General features: G+C 46.3%; 1 protein-coding gene across 2 annotated transcripts in view; it reads right to left on the bottom strand.

Moving 5' to 3' along the window:
* Positions 1-20,493, bottom strand: part of TRANK1 (tetratricopeptide repeat and ankyrin repeat containing 1) — a 101,681-nt gene that overhangs the window by 7,865 nt on the left and 73,323 nt on the right. For both annotated transcript variants that reach the window (XM_078073787.1, XM_078073790.1), the window contains 5 exons: positions 18,740-18,896; positions 10,848-10,936; positions 7,442-7,545; positions 7,199-7,331; positions 2,079-2,224 (listed from right to left, as the gene is read on the bottom strand). In XM_078073787.1, coding sequence (XP_077929913.1) covers positions 2,079-2,224; positions 7,199-7,331; positions 7,442-7,545; positions 10,848-10,936; positions 18,740-18,896 — 629 coding nt within the window. The remainder of the gene's footprint in view (positions 1-2,078; positions 2,225-7,198; positions 7,332-7,441; positions 7,546-10,847; positions 10,937-18,739; positions 18,897-20,493) is intronic.

Here is a 20,493-nt window from a genome sequence, read left to right as displayed (position 1 = left end):
CACAGCGGGCATCCTGTTATGGACTGATAGTTTTGTCCTCTAAAATTCATACAGTCAAGCCCCAACTCCCAGTGTGGTTGTATTTGGAGATGGGATCTCTAAGGAAGTAGCTAAGGTGTAAATGAGGTCACAAGGGTGGTGCCCTGATCCAAGAGAACTAGTGTCCTTATAAGAAGAGGGGCGCCTGGGTGGCTCAGTCGTTAAGCGTCTGCCTTCGGCTCAGGTCATGATCCCGGGGTCCTGGGATCGAGCCCCGCATCGGGCTCCCTGCTTGGCAGGAAGCCTGCTTCTCCCTCTCCCACTCCCCCTGCTTGTGTTCCCTCTCTCGCTGTGTCTCTCTCTGTCAAATAAATAAATTAAAAAAATCTTAAAAAAAAAAAAAAAAAGAAGACACCAGAGAGGGGCACCTGAGTGGCTAAGTCAGTTGGGCATCTGACTCTTGGTTTTGGCTTGGGTCATGGTCTCAGGGTCATGGGATCCAGCCCCACATCGGGCTCTGTGCTCAGCAGGGGGCCTGCTTGAGGATTCTCTCTCTCCCTCTCCCTCTGCCCCTCCCCTCACTCATGCACGCACACTCTCTCTCTAAAATAAATAAATTAATTTTTTTTAAAAAAGAAGAAGACACCAGAGAGTGAGCTCTCTTGCGCATTCTCTCTCCTCAAATGTCAAGGAAAGGCCGCATGAGGACACAGGGAGAAGGCAGCCATCTGCAAGCCAGGGAAAGAGCTCTGAGCAGTAGTCCAACCGGCCAGAGCCTTGATCTTGGACTTCTAGCCTCTAAAACTAGGAGAAAATAAATGTTTGTCATTTAAGCCACCCAATCTATGGCATTTTGTTATGGTAGTCTGAGCTGACTAATACACACCCATTGCATGTATCACATATATAATAGTACCAAAGACCTGGATAAAAGAATATGCTCATTTACCAGCCATGGCCCTGAACACCTACTTTTCCATTTCCAAAAATAAAACTCAACGTACTGAGTATCTTTATTGAGGTACTGGTTACACAAGTATATTAATTTTGTGAGAATTATGTGTACCTTTTTGAATATATACTTAAATAAAAACTGACTTAAAAAATAAAAATCTGAAGTTTGAACATCTGGGTCAGTTACGTTCATTTTGTCATAGGTGTAATTTGGTAGAAAGCAAAAGAAATGTAGAACCAACCCACACCCTACTTTTCCAGGAGCTGAGAGTGGACTCAACTCCTGCTCAACAGAAACGCAGAATAGCAGACTCTGATTCTAGCTGTCCCATACCAGCAGGAAGATCTCCTAGGGGCATCAACAACATGCTATTTCTATATTCCTTGTCAACCATTAACCCCACCATCTCCACTTCACCTTTGGAATATGAACTAGGCTAAAGGTTCAAGAAGGCCTCCAGTGGTCAAGTATGAAACTTACGAGGGTACGTGTTCATACACATATGTACGAGTGCATGGCTGAGGATCTGCCAGTAGATTGTGGTGAAGCAAAATCCTGATGGCCCACTAGTGCTCTTACCTTTATCCATCCATTCAGCAAAACTGTCAAAGCAGCAGGTAAAGGCGGAAGAGGACAGAACCATCATTAAGCACAAAATTGCCCTGTGTGTTATGTACACACTTGTAACAAACCCTTCATCTTCTTCTACCCCTTCTCCTTATGACACGGCGTCAAAGCTTACAAAGAGAGTAGAGTATATGAAATATACATATACTAAGGGTGTGTATCCTAAAAGCACTGCAATGGCTGCCAATGGGGAGAGAACAGGAATGAAGACTGGCCATGAAGAGGAAGAGAATGAACAAATTAAAACCAATGGTGGGTTTGCTGTGAAGAGAAGATTATATTCCGCTCTTTTTCCTCCCACACTTCCCATCCAGCTCCTCGGGTAATCCTTTAGGCTTGGCTCTTGCCTTCAAGGAGCTCCTGACCCAGCACCGATGCCACGACTCAAGCGGAAGGAGGGTGACATGGGCAAGTCACTTCAGAAGAGCAGGATAACACCATCCAGGGTAGGGTGCCCCCAGAGAGCAGTGGGATGGAGGGAACAGGGTGGAGGAAGGGAGAGAATAAAACCACCTACTTTTCCGCTGCAATAGCAGCTTCTTCAAAAAGCTCCTCCTGGCAGTACATTTTGAGTGCTAGATCGAATTCCTGAATCTGTTCAAAGCATCTGAAAGCATCTTTGTAGCACTGGCTTCGCTTATAGTAACAGGCAGCATCTTTTATCTAGGACAGAGTAAAACATACTCTTAGAGTATTCATAGCATATAACCTTTTATCTTAAAAATAAGCCAACACCATGAATAGTATTGTCTGCCGTTAGGATCCAGTGAAAAACACTAAGACATAGGTAATATTAGGAAAACAAATTCTTTATAGGGAGAAAAACAAAGTTAAATCCCAACTTCACACCATACACAAATTTAACCTTTAGATAGGTCAAAGATCTAAATGCGAAAACTATTGGAAGAAAATGTATGACAATATCTTTGTGACCCTGAGGTAAAGAAAGTCCTCAACAAAACCCAAAACACTCAAACATCAGGGGAAAAACTGATGGTTTCGATTATATCATAACTGTTGAACAAAGGGCATGTGAAACAAAGTTAACAGAGAGAAGACAAACATTAACATCTAGACCAGCACTGTCAAATAGATCTTGCTGTGAAGATGGAAATGTTCTACAACTATGCTAGCCAATATGGTAGCCACTAGCCACGTGTGAAGAGTAAGTACATGAAATGTGGGTAGCGTAAAGGAGGAACCAAATGTTTTATTTCATTTCATTTTCATCAGTTTTAACCTTATTTTCCACCTGTGGTTAATGGCTACTATATTAGACTGGACAGGTCTAGAACATTAAATGGATTCCTACAACCACAAGAAAAAGACTCCTGGAAACCCAGCAGAAAACTAGGTAAAGGATATAAAGTGGCAGGTCACGGTGGAGGGAAACTTGAATGACTAACAAATCAATAAAGATGCTCAACCTCACTAATAAAGAATTGTGAATTAAAACCACAGTGAGACACATCCATGAAGTCTGCAAAAATTAGAAAATCAGAACCCATTGAATGTGGTCAAGAAGGTGGGGCACATGGAACCCTAATGCACAAACTGGCACCGCTGTTCTAGAAAGAAAAGTGGCTTCCACTTTCACCTAGTGAAATTAAGTACATGCATACCCTCGGGCCAGCAAGCCCACTTCTGGCAGCACCCAGGACTGGAAGGAGACACGCTATGCCACAGTCCTGTATGTGGCAGCAGGGAGTTGGTGGTAACTTGGACGTTCACCACTAGCGAAATGGATAAGTCAAAGGCAGGGATGCCCGTTCTGGATTACTATCAGGGGTCAGAAACCTGGCCAGACCTTAACACTATAGCAGGGCGTGGAAAAAGTTAAAACAAAAACAAAAACAAAAACAAAAAACACAAAAATATGCCATTTAAATAAGCTTAAAATATATATGTATAGAAAATATTACTATTTGCTCTTCACTTAAGCATGCAAATGGGGGCTCCACATTAAATGCACTGGAATGACTGCTGGTGAGGAGAGAATGGGAACGGAGAGCAACCATGAAGAGGAAGAGGACGAACAGACGAAAACCACCAGTGGGTTTGCCATGGACACAAAATTCTATCTCACTCTTCCTCCCACACTTCCAGCCAGCCCCTCGGGTAATACTTTATGCTTGGCTCTCCCAACGTTTGCCCAAATTCCCTTCCCACCACCTCCAGCACCCTCATGGCAATCCAAGCCACACCATCCAGCCTCGGCCTGCTCCCCACTGGCCTGTCTGCTTCTACTTTTGCTGCCTACACACCTCCTCCCAGAGCATCCAAACGATGAGCTCCATGTCGCTCCTGCAGTCAGAACCTTCCACCGGCTCCCTGTCACCTCTGGACAAAACATGGACTTTGAGGCCCTACCTGATTTGCTCCTGCCACCCCCTCTTGCTCATTTTACCACTTCTACCCACTCACTCTGTTCTGGCCCAACCAGCTCTCTTGCTATTTCTCGAGCTCCCCGACACGCTCCCACCTTGGAGGGCTCTTGCCTGCAAGGATGCTTGGCCTGTGATGCCCTGCAGCACTGCTCACAGTCTCTGCTCAAAAGGCAGCTCCCTTAACTATAGAGAACAAACTGAGGGTTGGAGGTGGGTGGGGGATGGGCTAGACGGGGGATGGGGATTAAGGAGGGCACTAGTGATGACGGCACCCGGTGTTATATGTAAATGATGAACCACTGAACCACTCTACTCCTGAAACCAATATTGAACTGTAGGTCAACTAACTAGAATTTAAATTTAAAAAAAGAACAAACAAAAAAAGGCAGCTCCCTGCCCACCCCCTGCCTAAAACAGCGGCACCTGACACCTCTCTCCCCTGGTCACCTGTCCTCAACAGCACGGGCATCTCCTATGCTTCTGGCTAGTCTGTCATCCCTCTCCCACACTAGGAAGGCAGAGGCCCCTGTGTTGCCACCTGCTGGCCACTGAGCACCCAGAGTGCCTGGCACCCAGTAAGGGCCCATCTCTTCATGTTGAATATTTCATTTCAAAATTCTACTCGCGGCACCTGAGGTCCAAAGAGAAAACAAAATCAAAGTGAAACAAGACAAAAACACATATGCCAGACCCTCTAGTAAATCTGAGCTGGCTTTTATTTCTCTAGACAATCTACACCAAGTGCCAAAATACAAAGAAGATTCAGGTATGAGGTTCTTCTATGTCCAGAGACCTTACAGAGCAGGGAGCATCTAGACCCATCTCAGCCACATGAATACAACCCCATCTCTTGTCCTCTCCTGATGATGCTGATTACTCAGAAGGAAAACCCCCAAGTGGGAATGCACGTCCTCTTAGGTGCCAAGCTTGTGCCCAACCAGAGAGAGAACAGAGGGCTGGCTCTAAGCGGCAGCCCCCTGCTCTGCATGTCTGCTCCCTGAGGGGAAGGGTCCCCACCTACCATCTAGAGCAAGGGCCTTGAGAGGTTTCCAGGGAAACCAATGTCTCTCTCAGGCAAGAAATAGGTGAGGCAGAGGAATCCCTGCAAAAAAAGTCTTATACCCCCAGGGCCGCCTCACAAACATTTCTTTGCGAGGGTAGCACACATCTGGGGGCTAGGAACACGGAGGCAATTTGGTCTAAGGATGTTGACAAAGACTGCTGCCAAGCTGATCAACTTGAATCGTGCTGGTTAGTTTGGTGGGAGGACCACATGAGGTTTGAGGCTGGCTCAGGTTGGACCCCCTTCCAGGGAGGAGCCTGAGCAAAGAGAGAGATCAGCCCCTTCCCTGGGTGGGGCTTGGAGCTGCTAGAACATACTGGGGAGAGGAAGTAGAAGAGGCTGCCACCAGAGGTCAAGCCTGTGGAAGGGGAAGGAAACAGGGAAGGCTGTGTTTCCAGGAGCAGAGTGGCCTCCACATTTTGAAGACACTGAAGTCCCAAGGAAGGGAACATAGGCTGTACTAATGGCCTCCTGGTCCCTGGGCCTCCTATTTTCTGAGGAAGAGCTTGCCAGGCTGGGGGTGGGGGGTGGGCAACGTGAGTAGGGAGGAGATCTCTGACTCAGCCATGGCAGGCACTGGTACACAAAAGGGACACAAAGGCTTAGGCTGGTTCCCTGTGGCCATCACCACTTAGGGTCCAGGTGGTGGCATGGGAGACTGAAGGGTTGGCGACCAAGGAACATGGTAAGGTTGGAAGCTATCCTAGTTCCTAGGATCTTAGGACCCAAACTCCCACCCGCCCTGAAATCCTTATCCCATCCCCATCTCCCACACCCTAACAAGTCACATCCCCTAATAAACAGGGAGCAGGGCAGGCAGCACCAGGAGGGCCTTACGATCTTTACACGGACTTGGGGCCACACTTCAAAGTCCCCGGTAAGTGCCACCCCCACCCCACCCAATGCCCAGGGTGCTCTGAGGATCCAGGAGCTACTACATTTCACAGAGAGATGTGGAAACCCACCCCCCTCTTGGAGGGGCATAAAGCCCCTACCCCCGGGGCGGGGGGTTCAGCAGCCCCAGCTGAATCGTGTGAGGTCTAGCATGGTGGCTATAGTTACCACTGTATTGTATATTTGAAAGTTACTAAGAAAATAGATCTTAAAAGATCTCATCACAAGAAAAAAAATTTTGTTAACTCTGTATAGTGATGGACGTTAATGAAACTTACTGTAGTGATCATCTCACAATACATACATGTATCAGATCATTAGTTGTATACCTCTAACTGATATCATTTTACATGCCAATTATATCTCAATGAAAAAGACAAAGGAATCACTAAAAAAATCATCACCGATTGGAGGTTACGGCAATGCCAAAGTGCTGTAACAGTCTCTCACTGGTTACTTTCATCTTCTGTGTTAATCTTGTTGCAGACAAATAAAAATCTGTGGCCCACCACCAGCCTGCCGACCACTCTGTGAGTAGCTAAGTTCTAATCAGCGGCTATATCCGACAGCGCTGTGATGATGGAAATATTCTAGAACAATGAGCACTTGAAGCGTGGCTAGTGAGACTGAGGAACTGTATTTGTAATTTTATTACATTTTCATTAAATTATAAATTAAATAGCCACGTGTAGCTAGTGGCTGCCAGATTGGTTGGTGCACATATAGAACAATTACTGAGAACACAGAAAAACCACTATGTCAATGCCAGGCCATTCACACAGGCAGACTCCAGACTGAACATGGAGGACAGGAAGGCAGGAATATTCCAAAACCCACCTCCCCTTTGATTTGAACAATTGGGGGCGCCTGGGTGGATTAGTGGTTAAGCGTCTGCCTTCGGCTCAGGTCATGGTCCCAGGACCCTGGGATCGAGCCCCGCATCGGGCTCCCTGGTCAGCGGGAAGCCTGCTTCTCCCTCTCCTACTCCCCCTGCTTGTGTTCCCTCTCTCGCTGTGTCTCTCTCTGTCAAATAAATAAATAAAATCTTTGATTTGAACAATTGGCCTTCCTGTGATTAACATCAGGTCGCAAACGTTCACACGGATGTGGACACGCATGCGCGCACACACGTCTCTGGAGCCACGTAAACACTCGGGCAAGTGGAGAAAAGATGGCTGCCCTATAGTCTTCAGAGCCGACCTCTCCCTCTTTGGAGGCCCGGAGCCCCTCCCTGACTCAAGCAGGGGCTGAGGGAGCCCAGTTCTCCCAGCGGAATGCAGGCTAGGCCCGTACCTTCCCCAGCCTCTCGCACAGCTGGGCGGACAGCTGGAACTCCTTGGCGTAGCTCAGGCACTTAAGGGACAGCTTTGGCTCCTTGCACTCCAAATAGGTCTTGGCCAGTTCCAAGTACTCCACCTGCTTCTCCCTGGAGGAGGGAGAGAAAACAGAGTACCCATGGAATGGTGACCTAGCCCCAACAGATCCCACCAGCTGATCTCACCAGAGCGGCCCTGAGATGACCCCCGAGACTCTTACTTGGGGCTGACTTTCTTGGATTTCATGTTCAGGGCGGTGTTATGGGCCAGCGCCAACTTCTCCTTCTCAAATGCACCTCCTTTCTGGTAACACTTGGCGGCAACCTAAAAGAGGCAAAATGTCTTGATTCCCAGCAAGGGAATGGAGGTGACATACAGAACAAGGGTTAAAGCACACGTGCCATGTTTGCACTGACAAGGCAGTGAGTCTCATCCCACATCCCAGCCCAGCCTGTGGGGGAGCAGGAACGTGCTGATGAGCTAAAAAAAAAAAAAGGCCTCACAGGATAAAGCCCAGTAATGTTACTCGCGAACACTTCCCACTCAAAGGTTCCTTTTGAAAGCACCCAGAGAGGTACCTGGGTGGCTCAGTCGGTTAAGCGTCTGCCTTCGGCTCAGGTCATGGTCCCTCTCCCTCTGTTCCTCCACCCCTGCTCGTGCACACGCTCTGTCTCGCTCTCTCTCTCAAATAAATAAAATCTTGAAAGTGCCCAGAATCCATGGAAAAGCTATACAGGATATATTTTTATAAGCCGCCATAATTAACACCCTCACTTAATCTTCCAATAGCCATGTGTGAGAAGTTTCATCCTTCTCATTGTATATAGTAACAAAAACACAGAGCCATGGGCCCAAAGTCACCCAGTGGCTCTTCTGGGCCCCACACAGGTTCTCTCTAGACGGTAACTATAATGGCTAACCAACAGTCTTGGTGAAACAGCCGCAGCACAGAAATGGGGGTAGGGATGGGGATGGAGATGGTGTCACCACACATCCCAGAAGATAACTGGCTAGAGCCCTGGGTCATGCAGGTCTGTGTTAGCAGGTAGAAAGTGGGCAGACGAGCATCACAGGAATGTTGCCTGGACCCCCATTCCTGCCAGCAGAAAGCTGCTTTTCTAAAGCAGGAATGCTGACACCATGTCTCAAAGCACAGGCTATAGGGCAGAAAGTCATGTCTGGTCCAGCATGTAAAGATTAGGTCTCAGTGTGGGCAAGGGAAGGATTAAGTAGACAAGATGACATCTTGTTCCCTCAGGCTCTTTGCTTCAGCTTCCCCAGCCTCATGGGCCTCCTTGCATTCCCATGACCTGTGCCACACTCTTTCCCACCAGAGGACTTTTGCACATGCTACTCCTTCTGATTGAAATGCTCTTCCACCCCTTCTCTGTCCAGTTAACTTCATTCATCCTATGGGCCTTAGCTCAAGGCTCCTACTTAGAGCAGCCTTCCCTGGTCTCCCTGTCCAGGACAGGTGGTTCTAGGAGCAACTGGTCTCTCCTCTGTGATACCTGCAACAGCTGGGGCTGGACACTCTTCTGAGTGCCTGTCCCGCTCACCATCACATCCCTGCAACCTAAACACGGTGTTTGGCCCACAGCTCCACAGGGATTTGTTGAATCAATCAATCTCAAGTGATTGCCATTTGTATGGTGGTTCTGGAACATTCACTGACATGTAGCCAAAAACTTAATAAACCACCTGAGTCCTGAAGCCCTTTAGCAGAATCAAAATAAAATCAGGTGAGGGGAAGGCTTTTTATAACATTCTCATCTGTGCCAATTCCCATAAAAAAAGGATTTTAGATTCAAATGTTCAAAAGCCTCTTGTAAAGGATAAAGAATTGGAAATCCACGGGCAACACATATGGGTTAACACCAACAGTGTTCTGAAAGGAATAAAGGGAAAGGCTATCTAGTTTTCCAATTTCATATCCATACCTGCTGGCCATATCATCCCGCCCTTCCCTCCCTGCTCCTCCCCCGAAAAAGGATCTTGGTTTTACAGCAGCAGCCAAGTTTTAACAAGGATGGGCAGAGAAGAAAGTTTCAGAGCTCCGTCAACCTCCAGCCGCTAAATACTACAGATTTATGCAAACGCTTGGCAGACACGCCCAAACACACAATGGCGCGATTCTGTTCTCTCACCCTTTAGGGCTGACTGCAAGGTGGCGACGGTCCTTCAGTCCTCCCTGTTTCCGCCCACGCCCCTTTACCGTGTAATTCTGCAGCTTCTCCCACCCATGCATAGACATGCTGCCTATGACCCCTCCCTTCAGATCTGGGCCATGACCTGCTCAGGCCAACAGAATGTACCAAAAGCGACAGAGGGCCAGCTCTGAGGCCAGGCATCAGGGGGGCCGCTATGCTCCTCTGCTCTTTGAACGCTGCTGGGGCACCAGGTGAACAAGCCCAGGCTCACCCGCTGGAGGATGAAGTGCACGTGATTCAGGAACCCCCTTCACCCCGATCATCCGAGCCAAGAGCCCACCAAGCCCCAGAAGCAGACCTGCTTGTGGACTGGTTGCTGAGTTCAGACGTGGGTCAACCGGCTGAGACTACAGGAGCCACTCCGCTAAATCCGGCTGTTGGTTACCAGCCCACAGGGCACCCCTCTCCCTCCCTTGCGTGATGGCAGAACCTGCCTCCAACGAAGGGCTGAAACTGCAGGATGGGACTGCTCTCCCAGACTCCCTGGCAACAGGCATGGGCACGTGACCTAGTACCGAGCAGTGAGATGTAAGAAGTCCATGGGGAACTTCACGATAAAGAGAGAGACCCCCAAGAAGAAAAGCCTCCACCCTTCAGCCCTGCTTGCGATGCTGCCAAGGGAACAGGCTGCATGGCCTGCTGCAGTCATTGTGCTTCTGACAAGCCGCAGATGACACAAGGAAGAAATGGAACGAGACAGGGCCCATGATGAGTTTGTTGAGCTGAAGGTGTCCGTGCCTTGCAGGGGGAGACATCATCACCATTGCATCCTGGGAAACACACACGCCACGGTGCCCAACCTGAAACTGTGTGATGTGTAGGGATGCTGACCGTCGGGAGAGGGATGGGGCTCTTCACACTGGTTTCATTATTTCCAGAGGACTGGCAGAGATAACACTGGCTGGAAGAATGCTGCTCAAGCTCACTAGGATGACTTGTGGCCCAGAACTGGTCAACTGAGTCTAGTGATGAAGCTTAACCCCTGCTCACCAGACTCAGCTTGGCAGTCAAGTCTATGTCAGATCAAATTTGAAAAACATGAAAAACAAATGACCAATCTGTGACTATTTTAAAATGTGGTGGGACGACAGCAAAAATGTTTAAACACAGAGCACAAGAAGGAAAGAAAATAAGCAGAGGGGTTTGTCGGCGGGGCAGAGGTCATGACCCTCCATTTTCCTGCAAGTCATGCAGACACTTGGCCATGTGGAGGGTTGTCATGCTTGCCCTGGAGAAGGAGCTGGGCGAGGAGCTCTCCTCATCGCAGGGTAGCCTGATGTTTCCGAAGAAGCACACGCACCACAGCCTTCGCCCTATCCTGCTGGCAAGGATGATGGTGGAAAACCTGCCTGTGAGGCCTGATAAGGTCACCAGTCACAAAGACCTCCCCCGCTGGCTCCCAGCCCGGCTCCTTACCTTCCAGCACTGGTGTTTAGCGTAATATTCTCCTTGTGCAATCCACTCCTCAGGCGTTGAGGTCTTAACAAACATACTGTCATCAAAGTCTAAAATGAAAAAAAAGTGGGTTTGCTTCTCTGGGTGTTCATCCCCTTAAACTTGTCCTTATGGGCTGACGTCTGCCCCCTCCCCCACCCCAAAAATGCATATGTTGAAGCCCTAAACCTCAATGCCTCAGAATGTGGACTATATTTGGAGGCAGGGCCTTTAAAGTTGTGATGAAATTATAACAAAGCCATTCAGGTGAATCCTAGTCCAATCTATGTCCTTACAAGAAGAGGAGATTAACACACACAGAAAGAGACACCAGGGGCTCACATGAAGGAAAAGCCATCTACAAGCCAAGGAGAGGGGCCTCAGAAGAAACCAAACCTGCTGACACCTTGATCTTGAACGTCTTGCCTCCAGTACTGTAAGACAATACGGTTTGTGGCTTTATTACGGCTGCCTGGCCAAACAAATACACCTGTGTTGTCTTTCCAGGATTCTTTTTTTTTTTAATTTTTTATTGTTATGTTAATCACCATACATTACATCATTAGTTTTTGATGTAGTGTTCCGTGATTCATTGTTTGTGCATAACACCCAGTGCTCCACGCAGAATGTGCCCTCCTCAATACCCATCACCAGGCTAACCCATCCTCCCACCCCCCCACCTCTAGAACCCTCAGTTTGTTTTTCAGAGTCTATCGTCTCTCATCGTTCGTCTCCCGCTCCGATTCCCCCCCTTCATTCTTCCCCTCCTGCTATCTTCTTTTTTTTTTTTTCTTAACATATATTGCATTATTTGTTTCAGAGGTACAGATCTGTGATTCAACAGTCTTGCACAATTCACAGCGCTCACCATAGCATACACCTTCCCCAGTGTCTATCACCCAGCCACCCCATCCCTCCCACCCCACCCCCCACTCCAGCAACCCTCAGTTTGTTTCCTGAGATTAAGAATTCCTCATATCAGTGAGGTCATATGATACATGTCTTTCTCTGATCGACTTATTTCGCTCAGCATAACACCCTCCAGTTCCATCCACATCGTTGCAAAAGGCAAGATCTCATTCCTTTTGATGGCTGCATAATATTCCATTGTATACATATACCACTTCTTCTTTATCCATTCACCTGTCGATGGACATCTTGGCTCTTTCCACATTTTGGCTATTGTGGACATTGCTGCTATAAACATCAGGGTGCACGTACCCCTTCGGATCCCTAGATTTGTATCTTTAGGGCAAATACCCAGTAGTGCAATTGCTGGATCGTATGGTACCTCTATTTTCAACTTTTTGAGGAACCTCCATACTGTTTTCCAGAGTGGTTGCACCAGCTTGCATTCCCACCAACAGTGTAGGAGGGTTCCCCTTTCTCCACATCCCCGCCAACATCTGTCGATTCCTGACTTGTTAATTTTAGCCATTCTGACTGGTGTGAGGTGGTATCTCATTGAGGTTTTGATTTGGATTTCCCTGATGCTGAGCGATGTTGAGCACATTTTCATGTGTCTGTTGGCCATTTGGATGTCTTCTTTGGAAAAATGTCTGTTCATGTCTTCTGCCCATTTCTTGATTGGATCATTTGTTCTTTGGGTGTTGAGTTGAAGTTCTTTACAGATTTTGGATACTAGCCCTTTATCTGATATGTCATTTGCAAATATCTTCTCCCATTCTGTTGGTTGTCTTTTGGTTTTGTTGACTGTTTCTTTTGCTGTGCAAAAACTTTTTATCTTGATGAAATCCCAATAGTTCATTTTTGCCCTTGCTTCCCTTGCCTTTGGTGTTGTTTCTAGGAAGAAGTTGCTGCAGCTGAGGTCGAAGAGGTTGCTGCCTGTGTTCTCCTTTAGGGTTTTGATGGACTCCTGTCTCACATTTAGGTCTTTCAAACATTTGGAGTCTATTTTTGTGCGTGGTGTAAGGAAATGGTCCAGTTTCATTCTTCTGCATGTGGCTGTCCAATTTTCCCAACACTATTTGTTGAAGAGACTGTCTTTTTTCCATTGGACATTCTTTCCTGCTTTGTCAAAGATTAGTTGACCATAGAGTTGAGGGTCCATTTCTGGGCTCTCTATTCTGTTCCATTGATCTATGTGTCTGTTTTTGTGACAGTACCATACTGTCTTGATGATGACAGCTTTGTAATAGAGCTGGAAGTCCGGAATTGTGATGCCGCCAACTTTGCTTTTCTTATTCAACATTCCTCTAGCTATTCGGGGTCTTTTCTGGTTCCATACAAATTTTAGGATTATTTGTTCCATTTCTTGGAAAAAAGTGGATGGTATTTTGATGGGGATTGCATTGAATGTGTAGATTGCTCTAGGTAGCATTGACATCTTCACCATATTTGTTCTTCCAATCCATGAGCATGGAACATTTTTCCATTTCTTTGTGTCTTCCTCAATTTCTTTCATGAGCATTTTATAGTTTTCTGAGTACAGATCCTTTGCCTCTTTGGTTAGATTTATTCCTAGGTATCTTATGGTTTTGGGTGCAATTGTAAATGGGATCGACTCCTTAATTTCTCTTTCTTCTGTCTTGTTGTTGGTGTATAGGAATGCCACTGATTTCTGTGCATTGATTTTATATCCTGCCACTGGACTGAATTCCTGTATGAGTTCTAGCAGTTTTGGGGTGGAGTCTTTGGGTTTTCCACATAAAGTATCATATCATCTGCAAAGAGTGAGAGTTTGACTTCTTCTTTGCCAATTTGGATGCCTTTGATTTCTTTTTGTTGTCTGATTGCTATGGCTAGGACTTCTAACACTATGTTGAATAGCAGTGGTGATAGCGGACATCCCTGCTGTGTTCCTGACCTTACGGGGAAAGCTCTCAGTTTTTCCCCATTGAGAATGATATTCACTGTGGGTTTTTCATAGATGGCTTTTATGATATTGAGGTATGTACCCTCTATCCCTATTCTCTGAAGAGTTTTGATCAAGAAAGGATGCTGTACTTTGTCAAATGCTTTCTCTGCATCTATTGAGAGGATCATATGGCTCTTGTTCTTTCTTTTATTAATGTATTGTATCACATTGATTGATTTGCAGATGTTGAACCAACCTTGCAGCCCAGGGATAAATCCCACTTGGTCATGGAGAATAATCCTTTTAATGTACTGTTGGATCCTATTGGCTAGTATTTTGGCATTCCTCTGGCTATTCGGGGTCTTTTCTGGTTCCATAGAAATTTTAGGATGATTTGTTCCATTTCTTTGAAAAAAGTGGATGGTATTTTGATGGGGATTGCATTGAATGTGTAGATTGTAGAGCCCCCATTTTTGATTGCACCTCATTAATAGCCTTTTTGATTTCGACTTGGTTAGATTTTAGTTCTTTTATTTCTCCAGAAAGGGTTTCTCTAATAACTTCCATGCTTTTTTCAAGCCCAGCTAGTATCTTTAAAATCATCATTCTGAACTCTAGTTTGACATCGTACTAATGTCCATATTGAGTAGGTCCCTGGCAGTGGGTACTGCCTCTTGTTCTTTTTATTGAGTGGTTTTTTTCCATCTTGTCATTTTGTCCAGAGGAGAATAGATGAATGAGAGAACAAAATGCTAACAGGGTAACAACGTCCCCAGAAAATATACTCTAAACAAATCAGAAAAGACCTGAAACTGGGTGAAAAGAAAGGGAAAGAAAGGGAAAAGAAAAAGAAAAAAAAGAGAAAAAGATAAAAACAAACAAAAACAGAACAAAACAAAAAAACAGAATATGATCAAATATGATCAGGCTGGTGCATAGATCAGTGCCACACACTAGATTTTGGGTGTATTTTGGTCATTAGAAGAAAGTGCCTCCCAAAATTTTAAAGAATGAAAAACTTATATATGTACAAAAATAAGGGTTAATACGATGAAGGGATGGAATATGACTGTAAAGATGAAAATTATAAAAGATTTTATAAAAGGAATTGATAAGATAAGAATTTGTTTGAAAGAAGAAAGAAGAGTATTTAAAAAAAAAAGGAAAAAAAAGGGAGAGAATGTGATCAGGCAGGAGACTAGAACAAAGCCATACACTAGAGATTTAGGGTATATTTTGATCTGTTAGAAGAAACTGTATCTCAAAATTTTAAAGAGAAAACAATTTATATATATATATATATGCCAAAAATAAGGGTAACTACTATGAAGGGATAGAATATGACTCTAAAAATGAAAAATAAAAATGTTTTTTAATAAAGGATTTGATAAGATGTTGGTTGAAAAAGGGAAAAAGAAAAATTCAAAAAAAAAAAAGTTGAAAAAAATTAACTTGGAAAGACTAAGGAATCATGGTAAAAAAGCCATGAATTCTATGTGCAGTATTCCCCTAGCTCAGGAGTTCTGCCGTTCTCGTTGATCGGTAAACTTGGTCTTGGCTGGATGTTCTCGCTGATCTTCTGGGGGAGGGGCCTGTTGCCGTGGTTCCCAAATGTCTTTGCCGGAGGCGGAATTGCCCCGCCCTTGCCGGTCCGGGCTAAGTAATCTGCTCGGGTTTGCTCTCGGGAGCTTTTGTTCCCTGCAAGCTTTCCGTACAGCTTTGGAGGCCGAGAGTGAAAATGGCGGCCTCCCAATCTCCGCCCCGGAGGAGCCGAGAACTCGGGGCCCCGCTCCTCAGTGTGCCCCCAGAGAAAAGCAGTCAGTCACTCCCGTCTCCCCGGTCTCCGGCCGCACTCTGTGCTCACCCCACCTGTGACCGAGCATTTCTATCTCTGGCACCCCACCCCAGGTGGAGTCTCCAAACCCAGCAGATCCCTGCGGTGCGCTCCCGCGCCGCTCCTCCCAGGGGAAGAAGGTGAGTCTCCCCGGATCTGCCGCTTGTTGGGTCCCTGCTGGAGGAGCAGTGGCCCGACTGTGCCGCGGATCACGGTTTATGGCAACCCCGAGCTGAGAGCCCACGCCTCGGCTCCGTCTCTGCAGCCAGCTTCCCCGCTCCGATCCCTGGGAGCTCTGCCGCACTCAGGCACCCCCGGTCTTTCTGTGACCCCGAGGGTCCTGAGACCACACTGTCCCGTGAGGGTTCCACCCCCCACTTAGGCACCAGAGCGACGTCCCACAGCGGAGCAGACTTCTAAAAGTTCCGATTTTGTGCTCCGCGGCTCTATCACTTGCCAGAAGCGGCCGACGGAGGCCCCTCCCCCGCCGTCTATCCTCCTGAATATCGCCTCGGATTCACTTCTCTGCACATCCTACCTTCCAGAAAGTGGTCGCTTTTTTGTTCAGAGAGTTGCTGCTATTCTTTTCTTCGATCTCCTGTTGAGTTTGTAGGTGTTCAGAATGGTTTGATCCCTATCCAGCTGAATTCCTGAGACCAGACGAAATCCAGGTCTCCTACTCCTCCTCCATCTTGCTCCGCCCCCCTTCCAGGATTCATTTTAAGATGGATTTTAGCTTACCAAGCCAGGTTGTTGTGGCTTTTGGAAAGAGGAGGCAGAGGGAAGAAAGGATGTTACCCAGTTTTTGATCTTCAGTCTACCTTCCTCTCCTACAGCGATGGATTAGAAGACAGAATATTCTAATTCCTCCTTGAAAATCCAGAGCCATGTGGCTCTTGGCAAACTCCCACACAGAGGACAAGGTAACAGGGTTTTACAGTATTTTCAAACGTGCAGACTTTGCCCTCAGGGTAAGCAATGTGACACGTCCCCATCGGTGGACATGGACTGTCACAACCACCTGCTGTCAGGCCCTTCTGTTGTCACACTAGCCTGCTGGCGACTAGATTAGCCACCCCTCCTGCAGCCCCCCAAGCATCAACAGCCGTAGGCAACCCCTCTCTGCAGGTTCTGAGCCTCAGGTGCAAGAAGCATATGGAAGACTGATGACCAACACAAGGTTGAGAGCCAAATCTGGGCCGAAGGGGTCCAGGATACCCCGGCCCATGGATAGCAACGGGGGGCAGCCAAGCAGACACACCAGCTTCCTTTAGAAGGCGCAAACTCCCTCTCGCCGGCCCTCTGCCATGTCCTGCAGCGCTGTGTGCAAAGATGACTTTGCAACATCTTGTCCTGACTCCGTGCATGCTATCCGTGCTCCGGTGACATTTTATCCTCACAGGGAGCTCCCCGGTAGCTCCACATAGGGCAGGCGAATGCTGCCGGCACGATGATAAAGACACCCAAATTACACAGTCACTCCGCTCATCCCCAGCTCCCCCTGCACGGTGGGAACAGATGTTCTCATAGACGTTACCATGTGCAACTTACAACACACTTAAGACTGTCCTTTTTTTTTGGGCGCCTGGGTGGCTCAGTTGGTTAAGTGACTGCCTTCGGCTCAGGTCATGATCCTGGAGTCCCTGGATCGAGTCCCACATCGGGCTCCCTGCTCGGCAGGGAGTCTGCTTCTCCCTCTGACCCTCCCCCCCCTCATGTGCTCTCTCTCATTCTCTCTCTCTCAAATAAATAAATAAAATCTTTAATAAAAAAAAAAAAGACTGTCCTTTTTCTTGTATTCTTAACGCTACCAAGACAGAAAATAAATTGTGATCTTGTTTCATTCGGAATCTTTAAATGAAAGAAAATTGGCTATCTTGATGATCTCTTATAACAGGTGCCAGAATCTACTCTGGGAATGAAAGGAATAGGCGCCACAGGGGAGATTAAGAACGACCACAGCAGGCCAGCCTGCCCCCTCCCTTTTCGTTGAAGAAGTGAAGGCCCAGGGTGAGAAAGTGGGTCTGGACAAGGTCATGTGGCTGCACAGATGGAAAATTCTAATGAGAAGCTAGGGTTTTTTCATTCTAAGACTTCAACTTTCCCCATTACACCCAACAGCCAGGGCCCAGAAACAGAACAGCTAACCCTGGTCCCCAGCTGAGCCATTGGCTGCCACCAGAAATAGTCTCCATAAAACTGGCCAGAAAATGCTCAGGAAAGCAGCAGACCCCTGCACAGTGGCTGAGCCCTGCACTTTCCCCTATCCGTAGAAAAATTAACTGTGGCCTGGAGGAGCCGACTCAATGGCTAACCCATAAGAAGGACAACAATTTTCTCCTTTATGAAGGGCTGATGACTTCTCCCACTAGTTATCCTATCAGGAGATCTGCACTCCATTTTTTTAATTAGCCAGTAAGTGATCAAAACAACACACAATATTGGTTTGGCTTTTTAAACACTGCAAACAGCACAGAAGGGGAAAAGTGAAAGGTGTCCCTATCTCCTCAACAAGCCGCACTTACCAGTCCTAGGACCAGAGCAGCCCCCAAGAACAGTTCCTCACTGCTGGACACTTAGGTCATTTTAGTTTCTTATAATTACAAATGGGGCTGTGAGGAACACTCTTGTGCGTGTATCTTTGAGATTTTATTACAAGAACATCTCTAGGATAGGTTCCTGGAACAGGAATTGCTGGGTCACTTTTAACCCAGCACATTTTTTATTTTGATAGATACTGCCAGTCAGCTGTCCAAAGACCATAGCAATTTGTGTTCCCCCAACAAAGCCTATTTCTTCTCAACCTCGCCCAGGACCCTCACTTTTTTTTTTTTTTCTTAAGGAGGCTCCACACACAACATGGGGCTTGAACTCACGACCCTGAGATCAAGAGTCAGACACACTACCGACTGAGCCAGCCAGGCCCCTGCCATGACCCTCACCTTTAAAGGACCAATAATAAATCTTCCCTGAAGGTATTAACCTCCCCCCCCTCCCATTACAACCACACTTTCCCACACACCTTAGCAGTAAATACGAACTCTCATTTCTCAGAAGAAATGTGGAAAGGAAAGAAAGTGCTTTCAAAATCTATATCCTTTATACCTGACCATAAGAAGAAGTTGAGAGTAACGTTTTGTTTTGTTTTGGGGGGGGATTATTATTTAAATGAGAGTAACATGTTTTGTATCCAACAGCCAGAATATCTTAATGAGATCTTACCTTTATTTTCATCTGTCTTCACAACTTGGACAAAATTTCTTCTCATGAAATATTTGAAAGCAGGAGCCCGCTTCTCTGGGTTTTCATCAAAGATCCAGAGGTTAACCCGGGCCCGTGTGATGGCAGTATATAGTTGCTTCAGCTCTCCATTGAGGAGCTAAATTGAGGACAAAGACGGAGAACTTTTTGTCTAGAGCTTCAACGTGATACACTTCAATTTGGTGAAATACAAAAACCAAATTTCAGTATAGCAGAAGCGTGAGCAGGACAGGAGGCTCACTGCGGCCTCAGCACAGCTAAGTGAAGCTCTAGCAAGGGAGCAACATTAGCATAGGACTGCCCTTATCGGCTGTAATTTTATATTTTGAAATAATTATAGGTTCATAGGAAGGTACGAAGATAGTATAGAGAGGTCCCATGTACATTTCACTCAATTTATCCCAATGGCTACATCTTACACAGTTACTATACCTTATTTTTACAAATTAAGCCAGTCATACACTTCTATGACCACTATCATTAGTACAAAATTACTCATGACCTATGCCATGATTGAGGGCTGCAGATATAAGGGGGTTATGACTTGAACACGGGGAGGGCCTACTTGATTAAATAATGCACATTTCCAAACAAGAGTGGATTTGTGGCTACCTAGAGGTTTGCATAGCTTGGCAGTGATTTAACTTTTATTTCTTTTTTTTTTTTAAGATTTTATTTATTTATTTGAAAGAGAGACACAGCGAGAGAGGGAACACAAGCAGGGGGAGTGGGAGAAGGAGAAGCAGGCTTCCCGCCAAGCAGGGAGCCCAATGCGGGGCTCTATCCCAGGACCCCGGGATCATGACCTGAGCCAAAGGCAAACGCTTAATGACTGAGCCACCCAGGCGCCCCTTAACTTTTATTTCTGTAGAGCTTTCTAGGCATTTACCGAAATAACCTGATAACTGCTATTCTGTTTGTTTTGTACTTTGTACAAGACATAAAACTAGGGCAGTAGTTTCTCCCCAAAGTTTTTCGTTTTACTTGTTCAATTTTCACTCTCCCGAGGCTCCATCAACCTCCCTCAGTCAAGAACTCTGCAGAACTGCTCAGCTTTAGCCTCATTCTCAGTGAGGCAGCTGCGATGTGAAGGGAAAGGGAAGCTGGGTCCCTTCACAGTGTAGTGGAGAAAAATTTGCCACCCCAAAATGTGGACTTCCATCTCTTTGGCATGTGGATTATTTTAGGCCGATTATTTTTAAGAAACAAAAGGTTCACAAAGAACCTTTGACCTTCCCCCTGACTTCCTAAAAGAATTTAGACAGAGAACCTGCTCCAGGAAGGGAGCAATCACCATAGATAACTGTAGTATATATGAACTAGGGGTGCTAAACAGGGAGTTCCATAGCAAAGTCTGTTTGTGTGAACTCCTCTGCGTCCCATTGATCTGGATGGCCCAGCAAACATCTGCTTACCAAACATTAACGTTTTTCATATTCTTGTGAATTGCTTTCTTTCCCTTTGAAGCCCTAGAACCCTACCCCCTTCTCCTTGGTTCAGGATGACAGATACACCTCATTTTGCCTGTTTTTGGAATCTCATGTTTATGTTGATTCCCTGTACATACATAATTAAATTTTATTTTCTTTTTTTTAACATTTTTTTAAAGATTTTATGTATTTATTTGAGAGAGAGAGCATGAATGAGAAAGCAGAAGCAGGGGGTGCAGCAGAGGGACAGAGAGAAGCAGACTCCCTGCCGAGCAGGGAGTTAGA

The sequence above is a fragment of the Halichoerus grypus genome, chromosome 1 (genome assembly GCF_964656455.1).
Source record: "Halichoerus grypus chromosome 1, mHalGry1.hap1.1, whole genome shotgun sequence".
Classification (NCBI taxonomy): domain Eukaryota; kingdom Metazoa; phylum Chordata; class Mammalia; order Carnivora; family Phocidae; genus Halichoerus; species Halichoerus grypus.
This window is presented reverse-complemented; position numbering and strand designations above follow the sequence as displayed.